This window comes from Pseudopipra pipra, chromosome 5 (genome assembly GCF_036250125.1).
Source record: "Pseudopipra pipra isolate bDixPip1 chromosome 5, bDixPip1.hap1, whole genome shotgun sequence".
Lineage (NCBI taxonomy): Eukaryota > Metazoa > Chordata > Aves > Passeriformes > Pipridae > Pseudopipra > Pseudopipra pipra.
The window spans coordinates 72,612,064-72,630,191 of NC_087553.1; the positions used below are offsets into that span (position 1 = coordinate 72,612,064).

General features: G+C 41.4%; 1 protein-coding gene across 3 annotated transcripts in view; it reads left to right on the plus strand.

Annotated features, from left to right (window-relative positions):
* Window positions 1–18,128, plus strand: part of MKLN1 (muskelin 1) — a 95,292-nt gene that overhangs the window by 72,799 nt on the left and 4,365 nt on the right. For all 3 annotated transcript variants that reach the window (XM_064656579.1, XM_064656581.1, XM_064656580.1), the window contains 4 exons: window positions 5,659–5,806; window positions 6,809–6,923; window positions 8,653–8,792; window positions 10,713–10,815. In XM_064656579.1, coding sequence (XP_064512649.1) covers window positions 5,659–5,806; window positions 6,809–6,923; window positions 8,653–8,792; window positions 10,713–10,815 — 506 coding nt within the window. The remainder of the gene's footprint in view (window positions 1–5,658; window positions 5,807–6,808; window positions 6,924–8,652; window positions 8,793–10,712; window positions 10,816–18,128) is intronic.

Sequence of the window (18,128 nt, forward strand, 5' to 3'; positions counted from 1 at the left end):
TGTTGATCTTTCAAGCAGTTCTGTGTACGGCTGACATGTTTGAAAATATTGAGTGATAAGTAGCAGTTAAATTTTCTTAACTTGGAGTAAAGGACGTAATTTTAGCAAATTTAGACATGGAACTGTGATGATGTGTTGGATGTGAAGGAAGGCAGTAGTGGTGCAAACTGGAGGAATTTTAGTACTGTTGGATAGAACCTGTGGTTGGAGGAAAGGCAGTTTTATACTCTTAATCACTTTAAAAAGCACATAAACAACACACAACCAACAAAAAAAATCCCCACCAAGCCCCAAGAAGATATTCCAGAGTGTACCTCTGAAGTACAGAGGGGGTCTAGAGATGCCACCAGTCTCAGGTGTCTCCCCAGGGCTGGAATGACTATTTCTGACTCGCTTAATGCACAATCCATGACTAACCATGGACAGTCATTCCATGTCTAAGGAAGCTAATGGGAACACTGTGGTCAAGGTTCTTGTTATAATCCTCTCTGACCCTGACTCAGGTGGTGTGTCAGAGCTCTTGGTCAGAGGGAGAATGTCCTTCTGCACAAGAATGCACATCACCTTTTATCCCTTGGCATCGAATAATGTCCAAAGTCAAATGTGAACAAGCCTTAAACCTTCTTGTGGCTCCTTGTAATGGTGGAGCGGTTCTTTGGGCAATCTACAAGTAGTTTTTTAGCTAACAGTGAAGATTCTGCATGTTTTGCTGGGCAGGTGCTTGTTCCAGATACAGAACTGTGCACCTGATGGATGGGGAATTTCATGGATAAGTACCACGGACAGAGGCGACACAGCTCAGCCCAGGAAAGCATGGTTAGAAACAAGGCAAAGTCAGAAAAACCTGAATCAAAATAGCACAGCAGCATGGCCAGGATCCAGCTCAGCCAAACAGCTGGAATGTTCTGTTTTGATCACCTGTTTGTGACACCTGACATGTTTTGCCTGTGCTCAGGCAGGATCTACCTTGCCATGGCCAGCACATCCCTGGCCACGGAAGCACTTTTGTTTTGTGAGGGACTGTGCCTGCTTTCATCTTGTGAGGTGCTTCTCAGTCCCAAAATCCTTTCCTCTGCCTGTGAAGGTGAGGAGGAGAGTGGAGAGTCTTCAAATCCCAAGGATGCCCTGCAGAGATACCACAGCTCAGGATTCCATTCAGATTTACTGACTGACCTATTTTTTCCAAAAACTCAGAGCGAACTGAGCATTGGACATTGGATTGTTGCTTTGGCAACATGACAGCCAAACTGTTCGGATGGTCTCCTTAGCTGCTCCTTGGCAGGCTGCCAGGTGCAGTCTCATCAGGAAAAATCCAAGAGGATAATCATTATCTTGCTGTGTCAACAGCTGGCCTGTGTGCTGTCACTCAACATTGGAGTTCAGGGGAGGTGCTGCTTCCATCTTATAGGAATTACAAGGAATGCCATGGAGTAATTTGCAGACCTACCACTTTTTGAAAAATTAATCCATTGGGAAGCGCCAGGTTCTGGTGAACAGCAATATCCATGTGATGGAGCTTTCTCCCAATTTTGTAATCACGAGGCATCACAAGGAGGGAGGTACTTGCGAGTCATTTGCAGTGGGATTGGCATCACATGTTCTGAGGGTTTCATAACTCAGGTGGCACTAAAAGGCTTCCTTTAATTACCCTTCATGACACGCTCTGTAGACTATAAATTTATATAATTTGTTTGCCATTGCCGCGTTTCAAAGCGTGTTTAAAAACTTGCCGTAGTGTTCCCTCCAATGTGAGAGATGAGCTTTCCTTTCCAAAATTCTGTCTGGTGCCATGAGAATATCTTTGAAACCATTAGTTCCACTTTAGGTTGCTCAGAGAAGCTGTGGCTGCCTCATCCCTGGAAGTGTTCAAGGCCAGGTTGGACGGGACCTGGGATAGTGGAAGGTGTTGCTGCCCATGGCAGGGGGTGGGAACTGGATGGTCTTTAAGGTGCCTTCCAACCCAAACCATCCTAGGATTCCATGAACTCCGATTTCCTGCTTTTCAAGCTCTGTCTCTGTGTAAAAGCTGTTTTCTTGCTTCAATACTGGCAGCAGCCAGCGCTGTGCCAGAAACGACTGTGGCTGTTTGCACACAAGAGCCAAAAAATATTCATCTTTCTGAAATGATCACTGTGATCCAATAAATTCCTGTATGTAGGGACTGTGGTAGTGGGAATGTGGCTGTTGCACGATTAGGTGTCGCTTTCGGAGAAAAGCTTTTCCCATGTGTTATATTTAAATGGAAATTACATTGCACAGTGCTCCACAGCATCTCATGGAAGCTTGCTCAGGAATTATTGCTTGTTTATGTAACTGGCTGCGAACTCGAGGCCCGTGTGGCTGAATATTGTTCTCAGATATTGAGGCCATGAGCTTTTGATTTTTACTGTATAAAAATAAATTAAAATACTATAAGGATTCAGACTTCTTATTTTCAGTTAGTTACTGCCCTTCTACCCTGGGCTGGTTGATAAGATTAAAGGGGGAAAAAAAATATGCAGAGGCACAGGAAAAACGTTTACCATCTACTAGACTTTTTGGGATTGTGTTTAGTGGTTTCTCTCTACAGCTTTTCCTCTTCAAAGTGATCTGTTGTCATAGGAGCCAAGTTAAAGTCGTGTAAACACGGGCCAGTGTTCAAAACAGACCTTAGCCCTCAGTCACTGCCTCGTCCCTCGAGCTGGCTGCACACAGCTGACCCCAGAGGTGCCCTGAAAGGTGTGGAATCAGTGCAGGTTTGCTCCAAATCTGATCTTACATCTCCGTGAAGAAGCAGAAGTGAGGGAACTCCCATGGAGGTCATTCCTACCACTTTATTCACCCCTTGGATCTAATACATTGCAAACAGCAGGTCATGCAGGGCTCTGGTTCTCACCCCTTGTTGTTAAGGATTTTTTTCCTCCAAGTCCTAAAATGAAACAAAATGCATTGTAAGCAGTCAGTTACTGCCACTGTTGCAGGTTCATTTTTATAGGTTCAGTTTTGTTGGTTCAGTTAAATTCCCTTCCCAACGTACATTTTGTTACCTAAATATCCCAAGTATTTTTCCAAGGTTTCCAGCCCGTGTCCCTGTCTAATACTCCGACTGCATTCGTTTGAATTATATCCAGCATTTCCTGCCAGCCTGCTGTGCTTGCAGATGATGAACCTCTCTTACCCTCTAGTGGAAGTATTTCAGTCCTGAGGATTTTATGGAGCCCTTTTGCTCTTGTCAAGGATCAGACTTTCTTGGAAAACATCTTTTTCTGTTGGTTTTAAAACATCACAGCGTCTCGTGCTCACTATGTAGTATCTTGTCTTATTTTCTATTTATCTTCAGGGACTTGTTTACCAAATTTTTGTTGTCTTGTGGGGTTTTTAATCATATTACATTGAACTTTCTAGTTTTGTCTTCCTCTGCAGAAGACTTGATGTGAACTTTTTCCAGCCTAAGGCACTGCTTAAACATGGTTTCTACACAGTTGCTTAGATAGGTCACAGAGTTTTATATAAGTTGCTCCTTGTCTTAGGCCCTTAGTAACTGTAAGGTTTTATATTTCTGCTATTTTTCTAGACATTCTGCATTTCTAACAGTCAAGAAGAGACTGAGGGAAGCCTGAAATTACTTGACTTGAATTGAGGTTTGATTGCAGTTGCTGCAGATGAATTCTGTTCTTAATATCAAGAGGGAAAAAAAAAACAGCAGCGCTGAACTTTGGCAGCTTTTCCCTCCTTCATTATTTAAATAATAATTTCAGCTTCAGGAAATCGAGCATAAACGAGATACAACATTCATTTATTTAACAACATTTCAGGAGGAGGGATGGGACTTCCAAAGACAAGTTTCAGATGCTTTTGGTATCAGTGGTAATAGAAGGACCGTCTTCCTCATGATTATAATAATTTTCATTTCAATGAGCCTGAGGTATTAATGCTCTGAAGGTTTGCATGGTTTGTTTTTTTTTTTTTTTTTTTTTTTTCTAATATTCCCGGCATGGTCTCAAATGTTCAAAGCAGCAGATAGGGTTGCAAAGACATTTTCCATCTACATTAGCATTGCTGATCAAATTTAGATGGCTCTGCTGCCAGAAATGTCTCAAATAGGCCTTGAGTTGAATCCTTCTGGGTCAGCAATTTAGTCCCTGACTATGGCAGCAGCATATTACATGATACTTTTCAAAAATTGGCAATATTTAGTCTATAATTGTCTTTTTATTCTCAATTTCCTTATGGGCTGACTTTCAGTTCTCATTTCTTATTAAAAAGACATAATTATTAAATTACTGTCTTTGTGGTTTGCAGGTAAAACAAGGTGTGTAGTCATTGTTCCAGCCTTATTCCCTGATTTTTTTTCCTCTTCTCTGCCACCCATTTGCTTTTAAACAAGAATAATTTTCCTTTAAAACTCTGTGGCAAAATCTGAGGTCAAACTAGGCAGGTTTGTGAAAACACAAGGAAGGATTTTGTCAATGGGACGCTGAGAATGAATTATCTGAATATATTCCAGTTTCTACTTAATTTTACATAAGAATTAACCATTTTTAATTTTTTTAAAGAAATGCTTGGGTTCTGTGGTGTGAACAAACGCTTCAGGAGAGCCTTAAATTGCAGAAAACCAAATTCTACCCAGAATTTCTTAATTAGTTTATTACTTTCCTGGCCTAGGAAATGAAAAGAGTGAGGTATGAGAATGAAACCTGTGACGGAATGGGCTTCCAAAATACCATTTTGTGTCTTCTGAAACAGCAATATTAAATGGTTTATTAGCCTAGGGCCCGTTTTCTAGGCCGTGGGTGCAGTTTAGTTTAATTGCAAGGAAGAATTTGCAAAATAGGAGAGTTCTGAGAATTTTTCATGCCAAAATCTTGACCGAAGGCCAGGAACCTTCACCAGCCTTTGTGAACTGACCCAGAAAGAGAAAGGAGACAAACAGGATCTGTAAACAAAGATCACGTGCCCTTCCCAAATACATTTTGGGAGGATGGTTGCCTAGGGAAACAGGAAATGGGGAATTATACAACAAACAAAACGGACTGCCAAGCAAATTTGCTGACCTTTTTTCGGGGAATTGTGATGAAAACTGTTGGAATCCGCAGGATTTCACCATGTCTCCAGATCCGAAGGTAGAACAGAAGAATAGTTTGGTAATTGCACCACAGTTATTTGGAAAATACAAAAGTCTTCCTTGGCATCTTCATCCTGGAGTAAGCAATGCAGGGCCATGAGCTGTGAGTTCATCTTGAATTCATCATGAGTTCATCCTGAATTTTTTGGAGTTTCCCAGCTTTTGCAGTTAAGCTTTTTGGAATCAATGCTTCCTTTTATGGATAATAACAAAATAACTCCATTCATATTTGCAAGGGTCATCTGGTCATTTAGCTCTGTTGTTCAGGCAGCTTAATCCTCATTTCTGAGCTATTTGTAGTCTCACAAATAACTCTCTCCATATCTTTCTCTACGAAACAGCAGCTCGCAGAATGTTTTGTTTCCTTCCACGAGTCACAGATAAGAAGGGAAGAAGAGAATTTGCAGTGGACTTGGCTTTAGCAGGGAAGGATTCAGCCTCTGGATGATAATCTGCTGAGCTGCAGGGAGAGTGAAATGCATTTGCCTGATGCTTGGATCCCTTCCCGAGTCCTCCATTATTTCCAACGTGTAACTTTTATTTTCTTTTGTCAGTTCCAATGACAGGTTTCACTCAAAGGGCCACCATTGATCCGGAACTGAACGAAATCCACGTCTTGTCAGGGCTCAGTAAAGACAAGGAGAAGCGGGAAGAGAATGTAAGGAATTCCTTCTGGATTTATGACATTGTGAGGAACAGCTGGTAAGTCATAAGTTCTAACTTCTACACTGACTTTCTTTGGAAAGCAATCCTGTCTCCCAAGGACTTGTAACCTCTGTTGACCCTGGAATGATGATGTTGAAGACAACTAAGTTCCCCTGAGGCACCTCTTTTTCCCTATAGTCTTTAAATACACCATGGCAATAATCTTCCAAATGAGAGAGAGAAACCATGTGAATTATTGGAGCCAGGTGGAGGGGACAAGGGGAAGTGAGCAGTTATAAAAGGCTTTTCCTGTAGGAAGTGCTCAAGGCCAGGATTCATCATCAGTGCAGCAAATTCAGTCAAATGTAAGTTGATAATAGTGATTCAGTTGATAACTGGTACGTGGTACCAGTTATTAAAAACTAAGGAAAACTGGTGCATGTGAATGGTGATGGAGAAGTGTCCAAGGCATATCCACTATTCTGAGAAAAGATATCCTGGTCTGTTTGCTGTGTTCTGGTTTCCAATGTCCCTTTTCAGAGCTGGCAGAGTTTTTGTATTCAAGGTCTCTTCTAATGTGGGGGTCAATCACTTTGAAAGGTGTGAATGTTGTTTTCTAAAAATGGATTTTCAGTTAAAACTTAAGTCTGCTTGGAAATCAGTGATTGATTAAGTGATTACAGCTTTGCTGTAATCCATGGTCTAAAGCTCTGAGTCCAAGATGTTTTTCTCCATAATAAAAAATACTTCATGCTGACAATTCTGTGGGCAGATAATGTAACATCTAAAGATACTCCCAAAGCTCATGACAGATAACTTTTTAGAATTTTTTTTTTTATTTGGCTTGTGCTTGAGGACTGTGTTCAGCCAAGGTGACCTCTGATTGTTGGATGTGTTTCTTTTGTAGAGCTAAGAATGGGGGTGGGATAGTAGAGGACAACATGTAGAGAAGTAAGAAAATCTTTGGTGTTATACACCATTTGTACCTTACAGCCTTTCAGCAACTTTTCCTACTTCCTCTAAGTCCTGCTAACCATTATTTACTGCTTTGTATTTCAGGTCATGTGTCTATAAGAATGACCAAGCAGCAAAAGAGAATCCAGGTAAAAGCCTCCAGGAAGAGGAGCCCTGCCCAAGGTTTGCCCATCAGCTGGTGTATGATGAGTTGCACAAGGTATGAGGGTCCAGATAAATACATGATTTTTTCAGTCTTACAGCTCTTAAGATGCAGTTGTTTCCTCAAAGATGGTACAATTAATATAGGTTTTTTGTTTAGTGCTAATGTTTGGATTAATATGGTGAGTAACTTTCATTTAACTTCCCATATTTTGAAATAAAATGCTGAGCTTCTTTTTATGTCACTACGAAGCAGATACGAGAGCTGTTCTCACACTTCAAAACAAATGAATCTTCATTTGGGACTTAATCTCACAATCTGTTAGTGACTAAATGGTCTCAGTTACCAACATTTCTAGGAAAAATCTGAATTAACTAATCTCAGTTAAGAATCTTCTGTACCAGAGGTGCCTGACTGGGCCCTGCATGTCAGAAGCAGCTGTCATTGTTTAGCACTATCAGACACATTCATAGACTTAAAAATAGACTTAAAATTGGTTTTAGTGTACCTGACTGCTCAGTAAACTTAGGGTTTTGTGCATATTAACCAGTAAAGCACAAACCCACAGATTAGGTTCATAAATTCATCAACCCATGAATTTAAGTTACTGTGAGAAACTTACTGAACCTTTCATGGATATTTTCCAGTTAAACTCTTTCCAGAAATTCTTTTTAGTCTGAATTGATGAACAGAAATATATTTTAGTCTTGCACTCACTGGGATGGCAATTAAATCTGGAAAACCCAACTAGCCCAAAACTTTGGGGATAAGGGGGATTTGAAAGAGGAATAGGTGCAAATTCCATATGGAGAACTTGCATTGCTTTTTGTCTTCACAGACTTGTAACACTGACTGTAAATACTGCTCTGCCTTTACTTCTAATTGTAAGGTACCCTGAGACTGAGAGTAGTATTTTGTAAGTTACTCTGAAGGTTGCTAAATCATTGCAGTTGCCCAGCTTTATCTGACGAGCTGTTTGATGTGCTTGTTTTGAAGAGTCTTTATTTTTAGAAACCTCTGTTCCAATGACCTTTCTAAACTCCTCTGATATAAATAAGGAGAGCCTACAGCAGTGGGATGCAGAATACATTGTTTTGAGTGATTATTTTTAAAGCTGTGGGGAAAGGTAGCCTGTTGGACTTGTTAAACCTCAGTATATGAAGATCCTTTGTAGCATGTTTAATGTCAACAGTTCAGAGTCTGAAATTACCAAACGATGGGAAGAAAAATACAGTGAAGAAATAAACAGTCCTTTTTGTAACACTTCACTCTTGTGGAAATTTACCTCTCTCTGTAAGTCTAGTCTTGCATTTCAGAGACAGACAAGTCGAATTAAAGCTCTTTAGAATTTATGGGACATGTGGGAATGTTGATCATCTCCCAGGATTATGCTGGACTGGGCTTGCTGTCACTTTACTTTGAGCATCTTTAGGACTTCCCACTCACTTGGTTGGTGCTTAAGGATCTATCATGCTCATAGGTTTTTCCTAAAGAAAGAGTGTGTGTGGGTTTGGGATGTTTGTTTATAAATACCTCAGGAATCTGCTAGATGTAGGTTCTAACAGTGCAGCTTTTTTATTGTCTTCAAATGTAAGTGGTTTAAGAGAACTTTCTTCATCTCCTGAGGGACAGGATGAGGCTAATAAAAAGATGGAGCAACTTGACTAAAAGGCAGAATTTCTCCCTCAAGAATAAACCTCTCCAAAGCTACTGACGTAGTGAATTGTCCTTGTTCAGTGCATGTACACAATCAATCACCTTTTTGATCTGCCTCTCATTTCCTTAGGTTCATTACTTATTTGGAGGGAATCCTGGTAAATCCTGCTCTCCCAAGATGAGATTAGATGATTTCTGGTCTCTGAAGCTCTGTCGACCTTCAAAGGAATACCTGCTAAGACACTGCAAATACCTCATCAGAAAGCACAGGTATGGAAACAAAGGTGGTTTGCAATTTTCTTTTCCAAATGTCTCCTTTTTTTTTTTTTTTTTTTTTTAAGTTGGTGAAACTTGGAATATCTTATACCATTTTGGGAAATGTCATTTTATTGGTTATATGGAGTAGATGATCTTCAAAGTCCCTTCCAAACCAAACCATTCTATGATGCTGTGCTATGATGGTCTGCAGGTTTCTTGGTTATTTTTTAAAATTATTTTAATAAAACGCAGCAGGGCAGAACTAAAGTACAAAATCAACTTCGTTCTGCTTTGACTATGTTATTCTAAAACTAGAAAAATGTGGTGTGGGGGGAGTCATGGGGAATTTTTAGATTCCCTTTTCAGTCTGCTGCTCATCAACATGTGTTTTGGTGCTGTCACCTCCCAAGGAAATGGAGTATGTTTTGGAAACACTGTGCTAGGAGATAGTAACAGCTCACAGGGATGCTAATGAAGTCTGGGGGCTGGATGCCTTTGCACATCTGAGACTCAACTGTGGTGACGTCATCAGAGTTTCTCATTCAGAAACTCCTGAAAGAGCTCACTTAGGCAGAATTCAACAAAGCAACGCTTTTTGCACTCTGCATACTTCAGAGCTGCCTTATATTTGCTATTTAGGGCAACAGCTTTTCAAAATCAAGCTTAGGGTGTTGCCTTAGTCAAGAAATTGCAGCAGAAAACAGCCTTTCAAGACCCAGCAAATTATTTGAAGCCAATAAATAGCTCTCCCTGCATTCCTGGGGAGAATACTTTGTTATCAGGTTCTGCCAAGAGCTGAGAGGTCAGGTTTTCCTGATGGTATTTTACCTCTGAGGCTGCAAGAAAATTTCTGCACTCAACTCACAACCACTGTGCTGGATGGGGCCTTTTAAGATCAGCCACACAGTAGATGTGAATACCTACAAAAATTAATAAAGGCCTTGCCCAGTTATCTGGGAGGCTTATTAAACCCAGATGTGGTGGTATGGAAATGCAGCTGTGCAGCCTCCAGGGACAGCTCTGGAGTATTTGTTTTTACTTGCTTAAATTGCACTCAAAGGAAGTGTTGCTGTGTATTGTCTGGCAGAAATTTGGGGTTTATGCACCATGCTCCCTCATTTTTGGGTTCCCTGTGAGGGAGCCAAACCTGACCAGCTGAGGTGTGATGGGTGCTTGGCTGGAGTTGCATCTTTAGCCAGTTTCAAAATTTGGGCTACACATGTCCAGTGTGATATAAATAGCCAAGTAAATGACCCAAACAAAACAATAACAATATGAGAAGATGAGAGTATGATGCTGCACTGGCTGGATAGGTAATAGAAGGGAAAAGATCATTTTAAACTTCATCCTTTTTAGGCTTATGCACCCAATCAATGCTGCAGGGTCATAGCTCTGCTCACTGAGGATGTTGAGCCCAGAATCATTTTCTCAGGGCTCTATTAATTTCTTCAGGGAATTCACAGAAGTTACAGTTTCTCTTTGTTGAAAGACAATGGGGAAATAATGGTGGTGGTGAACAGGATTTTTAGGTACCTGTGCTCTTTCCAGAGGTGGGATATAAATATCCCTGGGACTGAAGTGCTCAGGGCTTGCCTGTGTCTGAACTGTGCTACTCACGTGAGGTGCTACTCACACCTTACAAACCAAACAAACTTAAAATGTTTTATATATATACATCAAGAACTTGCTGTACGTATGCTTTTGAATATTTTCAGTAAGAGTGTGATGCTTTGCTCTTGTAACTCCCTTACACCCCCCAAAAAAATCCTCCTCCACGTTTCAGTCTGTATTCCCACAAATTACAGGCTGAGCTGCCACTAAGGTGGTTTTCTTTGAAAATGCTGGTTTTGATAGATGGGTTTTGCTCTTTGTAGAACTGGTAGTACTTAGCCCTGAAGGAAGTGGCTGTGCTCAAGTTTTCTGTCTCTTCAGGTTTGAAGAAAAAGCTCAGACTGACCCTCTTAGTGCACTGAAGTACCTGCAGAATGACCTGTATGTGACTGTGGATCACTCGGACCCCGAGGAGACAAAAGAGGTAAGGGCTCAACAAATCCTTGTCTTAAAGAAGTTTAAACTGTTCTCAGTAAAAATTTTGAACCTCTTAAACCTTGTTTTTATTCAGTTTTCAAAAGCTCTACAGTGCCCAATGCTTTATCACATATTTCTCCCCACTGAAGTTCACTTTGCTTTAGAAACAGTCATTTACCTGCAGGTCCGGATAAAACAGCTTTTGTACCCCTAAGGGTGAAGAGTAGGCCTTTGTTTTAATTCCAGCATACTGGTGTGTATTTTGGGAGCTTTAATTGAATTGTAAACTCTCTGAAATGTCACAAGTCTATAGTTGGTTGTGTGGTAGAAAATGAGTAGAAACTTATTCATGCTGCCTTTTGGCTTGTCAATATTCAGCAGCTCCTGGGAGGGGGAAAGAGGTTTTTCCTGAGGTGATCAGTGTTTCTGGAAGTAATTTGTATATATACATTGCTTGCTACCCTTAAAATCTTATTTCCTCTGCCTTTTGAATATTATCCAGTAGGCATGTTTTTTTATTTATTCCAGGAATTTGTTCCCATTTCCTGTTTTGATTCCAGCACCGCAGTACGTGTCACTTTACAAAACGGATTAAAGAAATAGTGAGAAGTGACACATAAAGTGGTTGATTTGATTTCATCACTAATTTCCATATGGAAAGATGTGCATTCAGCTCCTGTGGGGGAGATGGGGAAAACTCCATGGTTCTTACTGTCTTCTTGCCTTAGTGACTTTGGAAGTCATTCAGCAGCTCCTTTTATAAAATCGTGATAGGAGAATGGGCATTTCTACTCCATGCTCCCTGGATTAAATCACTTAATCTGGTGGTTTTAAGCTGCTACTTTAGATAAAAAAAAGATTATACAGACACTGAAAGCTTTTGGGGGAGAATATTCTGCTTGTGTGTGCACAGTGTAGAATTGTAGGGTTAGAGTTATGAAAAAAATGTGTACTCTTATCAGGATCTTGGAACTGGTCACATTTGTCATAAATTCTGGTCAACCTTTCTAAACATCTGATCCAATATGTCTGTGTGTTCTGTTACGTGGTTTCTCATTTAAATTGTCCCATATCAAGTTGTTTGACATCCTTTCTAGTCATTTCTAGCATAGGAAAGACAACGGATGATTGTGCTGTTCTTAGGGTAGAAAAAGGAGATATTTATGTTTTTATTTTTCCCCAGTTATTCACTGTCTTGTACCAGTGTAGTAACACTTTCATGGAATCCTTTGGATTGGAAAAGCCCTCTAATATCAAGTCCAGCCATTAACCTGGCACCATTAGCCAAGGCCACCACTAAACCATGTCCTCAAGTACCACATTTACACGTCCCTTAAATCCCTCCAGGGATGGGGGCTCCACCACTGCCCTGGGCAGCTGTGCCAATGCTTCACAACCCTTTTGATGACCTTTTTCCTCATATCCAATCTTAACTTGAGGCCATTTCCTCTTGTCCTGGTGCTTATTACTTGAGAGAAGAGACCAACCCCCACCTGGCTCCACTCTCCTTTCAGGGAGTTGTAGGAAGACAGAGGGTCCCTCCTGAGCCTCCTTTTCTCCAGGCTGAGCCCCCCCAGCTCCCTCAGCTGCTCCTCATCAGACTTGTGCTCCAAACTCTTTCCCAGCTCTGTTCCCTTCTCTGGATATGCTCCAACCCCTCAATGTCTTTCTTATTGTGAGGGGCCTAGAACTGGACACAGGATTCGAGGTTTCTTCTTCCTGTTTGAACCTGTACTAACCCACAGTGTACAGACTCCCATTCTGATGCTCTTTTCTCTCCTTCTGCTCCCTTCCACTCCTGTAAGACCCTGTCCTGTGTTCTCTGATCTCTCCCTTTTTCTCCATGTCACTCCTGTGTGCTGGTGGCCTGTCTCTCTTCGGCCAGTTACTCCTGAAGAGATCTTGCACCTCATGGCTGGCTGGGCCTTTTTATTCCCTGAAAGAAAAATCTCTGTGGTGTGATCAGCAAGCTGCTCTCCTCATTCCTGCTGCCTCTTGTCACCCACAGACCAAAGGAGCTGCCGTAGAATGCTGCACATTGGGCACAGGAAAGCCTTTTAATATTCTACATTTCATTTTCCCAGTTCAGTGCACAGTGTTCAACTTGTCCAACTTGTAAGAATGAGGAATTTACCTGCCTGCATGGGCTCCTCGGAGATTTTGGGGGAATCTAACACCTTTATCTTACAAGGTAGAAATAGAATAAAAATGTTTGAAAAAGATTTACCCGTTTTCAGAGAGCACACTGGTGTTCTGGACGTCAGTGATCCAGCATGTGAGCTTAGATAGCTCAGTCCAGCTGAGTGAATATATTGTGGATTCTTTTCTCTGCAGGCCTGATGTCTGATCCAGACAAAATCCAATAGCTTCTGTCTGTCGTGCTGGTCCATCGGATCAACACAAACCATTCAGCAGAATTAAAGCTTCCATTCCAGTGACCTCCAAAAATCATTTAACTGGTTTTGGGACAATTTTTTTTTTGTTTGGGTTTTGTTCCTTTTTTTTTTTTTTTAGTTATTAATTGTGCTGGTCATAAAGGTTTTACTTCCAAAGCTTTTTTACCCTGGAACAGATCTGGCAGGGCTGTGGCCCTGAGCCAGCTGCTGGGCTGGTACTGACTGGATGTATTTCCAGTTGACGTCAATTTACCTTCCGGTTATCACATCGAGTTGGCTTTTTGCTCTGGCATTGCATCTTCAAACAGCTCTCTTGTGCTTTCCAAAGGACTGACGCAGGCTTTTTGGATTCCATATCGAATTTCAAGCACCAGTTTGATTGTATCTCTCAGCCCAGACACCTCCATGCTCTGCCTTTATTTGTAGTTGAGATTGTCTTTTAATATTGAAGGTGATTGACGTGCTCCGTGCTGGCTGCAGCCATGGAAGGCTGTAAGAATTCTTACTGTGGCAAATAGGGAAGCAATTCCTGCCTGTTTTCCCTCTTCCTGTTAAATCTGGGAAGGACCAAGGTGAACAGTTTTATCCCCAACCCTGTGCAATAGTTCTCCTGGAGACCAGACCTTCATGTTTTCTGGACTGAGGTGTGGGTGGTGTTATATACCATTACAAACAGAATTTCCCCTTGCGGTGAGGTTTGCTTGCTTTGTAATAGAAGTAATTCCTTCTAACTTAGTTAGACAAGTCTGTTCAGCTGTTTGGAGTTTGATGCCAAGGAAAACAAACAGACTGTTCTTGAAACTTACTTTGGCGTTAGTAACCAATTTTGTTTAAAGTAGCATGAATGATTGATGGTAGAAACATACCCCCAGATTTTCATTCCATTGCTGTGAATTTTAGGGATGCTAATAGTATTATATTTTTATTTCACTTTTTTTTATTATTCTAAAGTCAAGTAGATGCCTGCAAGTAACAAGTATGGCAAGGGTGCCTGTTTTAGTAGCCACAGGCTGTGTGCCAGCAACTCTACCCATAAATGCAGATCCAGTTCTCTTTAACTGTGATTCTGCTTGGAATCACCTAAAATCCCTTTAGTCAGTTCAGGGTTTCCTGATCAGTAGATCTTTTTCACTGACTGTGGATTAATACCCCTGACACCTGTGTGTAAAGGAGGGTAGATCCCCAGAGCATGTGGAATTTTGTCCGTGATTTAAGAGATTAAAGTTCTATAAAAGTGTCACTTGTTGGTGTAAAAATTTCTGGTGGCATGGGTGTTCTCCTCTTTCTCACACAGATTTTGATGATAGTTACAGCTGTAGGCTTTTAAAGAGAAAAGGATTGTCAAAATAAAAAGTTGAATTCCGAGTTGTGTACTTCAGGAAAAATGGGTGCTATTAAAGCACAGAAACATCAGCAGGTCATGTACCAAGCTAAAATGTTCCTTGAACACTGCAGGAATCATACCCAGAACTTTGCTGCTCTTAAATGGGCTACAGTAGAAATCAAGATGATACAAAAAAATGTCCAGTGCTTTCCAAGTAAAGGAGATCAAGATGGTTTTGTACATGGAGATTCAGTGACTTGATGAAGCTCAATCCCATGACTGTTGTAAAACAGATACCAAGCACAAGGAAAACTTGCAGAATGTTTTTCTTGGAGCATAGTAGGAGAAAGAGCAAGGACCTGGAGGCCAATTTGAGGCCTGACTTGCTTGTAGACCCAGGCTGGAGGCCCCTATTCAAGGCTGCTTCATACTTTCCATTCTTAAAACCTTGTCTTTAATAAATTTGACAGATAAAGCCAGCGGGGCCCGAAAGTATTGTTTGAGTCTGCATTAGACTGATATTTCTGGGAAAATTCAAACCCAAATGGGAAAAATAGTTCTAAGAAGGAGCTAAGAAAAGCCTGTTTCTCTTCTTCATGTCCTGCTGTGATTCTTTGTAAAGCCTCAGAGCCTGAGTGCTGCAGGAGCAGAGGCTTTGGAGCCAAGGAGCCTTTAGAAAAACAGTGTTCAGCCTTCCCAATTTCAGCGACGGCTCCGTCCTCAAAGAGTTTGAGCCTCTCTTTGCTTCTTTGAGCCTGTGCTGAGAGTCACCAGCCCCAGAGAACTGGGCAAAGCTGAGGAACTGGTTTGCACTGTGATCTGAGTACTCACATTATGGAGGAGGAGGAGGAGGAATTATGTCTGATTCAAACAACCTACCAGGTATCCCAAACAGGAGTTACTCATTCCCTCTTAACCATTTCATTTCTCCAGAGGCAGAGGTGTGCAGCAAATATACAAAAATAGATATAACTAATACAGCCTTATTTTAGTTCCTTGTTTTTCTCCAGGGAACCCCTGCTCAGTTCAGAAGGTGGGTTGGATCTCAGAGAGAAGTTAATTGTATAACAAAGGAAACTTGTCTTTTGAGTGCAGGCTTTATTTGGAATGGTTGAAGCCAGTGAGCCAGAGGGGTTGTCAGAAGAAAATGGGTGGTGTGTGATTAAAGCAGTTGGATGCTTCTGCTGGATAATTGAATTCTGGTCTTGCCTCTGTAACAGAGTTGCCATGTGATGTTAAGCAAATTGTTTTTCCTAGATGGTCATTAATTGAGTGTTTCATTCTGGTGCCTGATGGGAGAGATCTCAGGTGTGACTTGCTTGAGGGCTTTGCTTTTTCTGTGAATTCAGAAGTTGTTGCATAACGTTATTTTGAAAAATCAGTTTCTGTTAGTTTCAAAGAGGGAACCCAAAATTAATCAGAATTTAAAGTGCTGTCTGTTACAATAACAATTAAGAAAACTGAAGGAGTGGTCTTGAGTAAGCAGTAACTATCCTATGCATTGGGAAAAAAGGTATCCTTTGGGAGAACATCAAGCTGGGATTGTAATGCAAATGCAGAGTGAACCAATTTAGGCTCAGCACTGTCTGTAACTGATGTTCTTAAAACCCGTGCTTGACTTTTCTATCAGAAAGTGCTTTTTAAATGCGAGCTGATACATAAACTTAACTTCAAACCAAACAAACAAACAACCTCAAGGTTAACTGAAGTGCAGTGTCATCAGTGCAGAAGGAAACAAGATACTTCTTTCCAGCTTTAAGGGGAAGAAACTCGTAGCCATGAAAATCCATCCTTCCTGGTGCAGATGAGGCTGGAATACTTGGCATAAGGTCTTTTCAGTGGATTTTTAGTCTCAGTTCAGTGAATTACAAGTTGGATCCTGGTTATATGGTCTCTTAGTTGGGCACCTGAGCCCCAGCCTGGAGTGTGGCTTTCTGCTCCCAGTGGGAAGGCTGCTGGCATTGCTATGGGAGGAAAGGAAACCTCTGGAATTATGTGGCATCTGCCTTGGCAGCATGCCCCTGAGGCAATTGTGTGGGAGGGAAGGGTGGCCAGGACATGGCATTTGCTCTCAGAAGCAGCATGGATTTAGCCACGGGTTTTATTGGAACTTTTAGAGCTATTTCTGCTGGGCAGCTGTTTGAGGATGTTGCTGATTGGAAGCCAAGCAACTCTGGGAAATTAAGCTTGCAGGAAAATACACGTGGAGCGTTGCAGTCACTCGTGATTTGGGATAACCAGGCCTCACATTCAAGAGGGAGCTTAATCACCCTCTCCCCCTCTTCTGGAGTTTGTCAATCCTGTATCTTTCTAACCTCTTCTTACACCTTCCCAGGACACCCTCTCCAAAAGATGTAAACTTACTCCAGCACACCACAGTCCTTATTTTAGACTGGTTTTGCCCTTGATGCCACATCGAAATTGATCTTGCTGAAGTGTTTTTGTAGCTTCTTACACTTAGGTGTAGATTTACTTCTTGTAGCAGCTTTCTGCATTTGTGACTTTTGGCAGATTCCTCCTTGGTCATTGTTCTGTCATCTTCTGCAGCCCTGACTCCTTTGAACTTTCTTCCTAGAACTTGGTTTTGAGACCACTAAATCTTTTTTTTAGCACTTTCCTCCTATGTTTCTAATTGATATAGGGCATCCCAAAGTGGGTGCCTTGTTGTAGAGGAGACTTACAAGCCTTGATAACAGCAGGAATACTTGATTTATTTGAAGATCCTGCTCCTTCTTTGTGCACTTTCTATGCATTTGCCAGTTTTACAATAGGATGATAATTGATCTCTTGTAACTCCTAGGTGCATTTTCACAGAGCCTCTGCACCTGTTTTGTATCACTGATTTTTCCTGTTGGTGTTGATTTGCACTTGGCCCTAATGAAACACACCTTGATCCATCATTTTAAACTGGATTTAGTGGAAAAACAGTAGGAAGGCTGTCTGCTCCATGCTGTCAGTCTGTCTGAGCATGGTCTAAGGCCTGTGGGCTCAGTGATCCTGCCCTGTCCTGCCAAGCAGGTTGTGACTGAAAACCCAGAATAGTGCTGCCCCAGGGCACACATGAATCACTCCTGATTCACGGCTCCATTTTCATGTCAAACCACTGATGGCCACCCACAGAAAAGTTATTTGACCTGTTTGCCTTTCCCTGTTGGTTTAATTTGGGTGATGCCTTGATAATTTGGCTTTAAATATCATATAAAAGCATCAGAATTCCTGTGAAAGTCAGAATGGACAATGTCCATTGCCAAGTCCCATCCATAGGACCTGCTGCCTATAAAAGAAATCAGGTTGATGTGATACAACTTGTTGTTGCCAAACTCACATTGGCTGCTACTCATCACCTTCTCCACTCCTTCATGCTTTCAAATTGTCTGTGTTCCCATTTTTTCTTGAAATGAAACCGATGGATTTGTAATCCCTGGCTGTTCTTTCCACTCCTTCCCTGAACGTATTTATCCTGATTCTTCCCCCCTCTTCTCTCCTTTGGGCTGTGTGCTGAAAAGACACACAGGAGACACAAGATTCCAAGCCTTTAAGAAATCAGCTCATTCCTTACAGGAACATGACAAAGCACTAAGCTTTGCTGCTCTGGGGGTG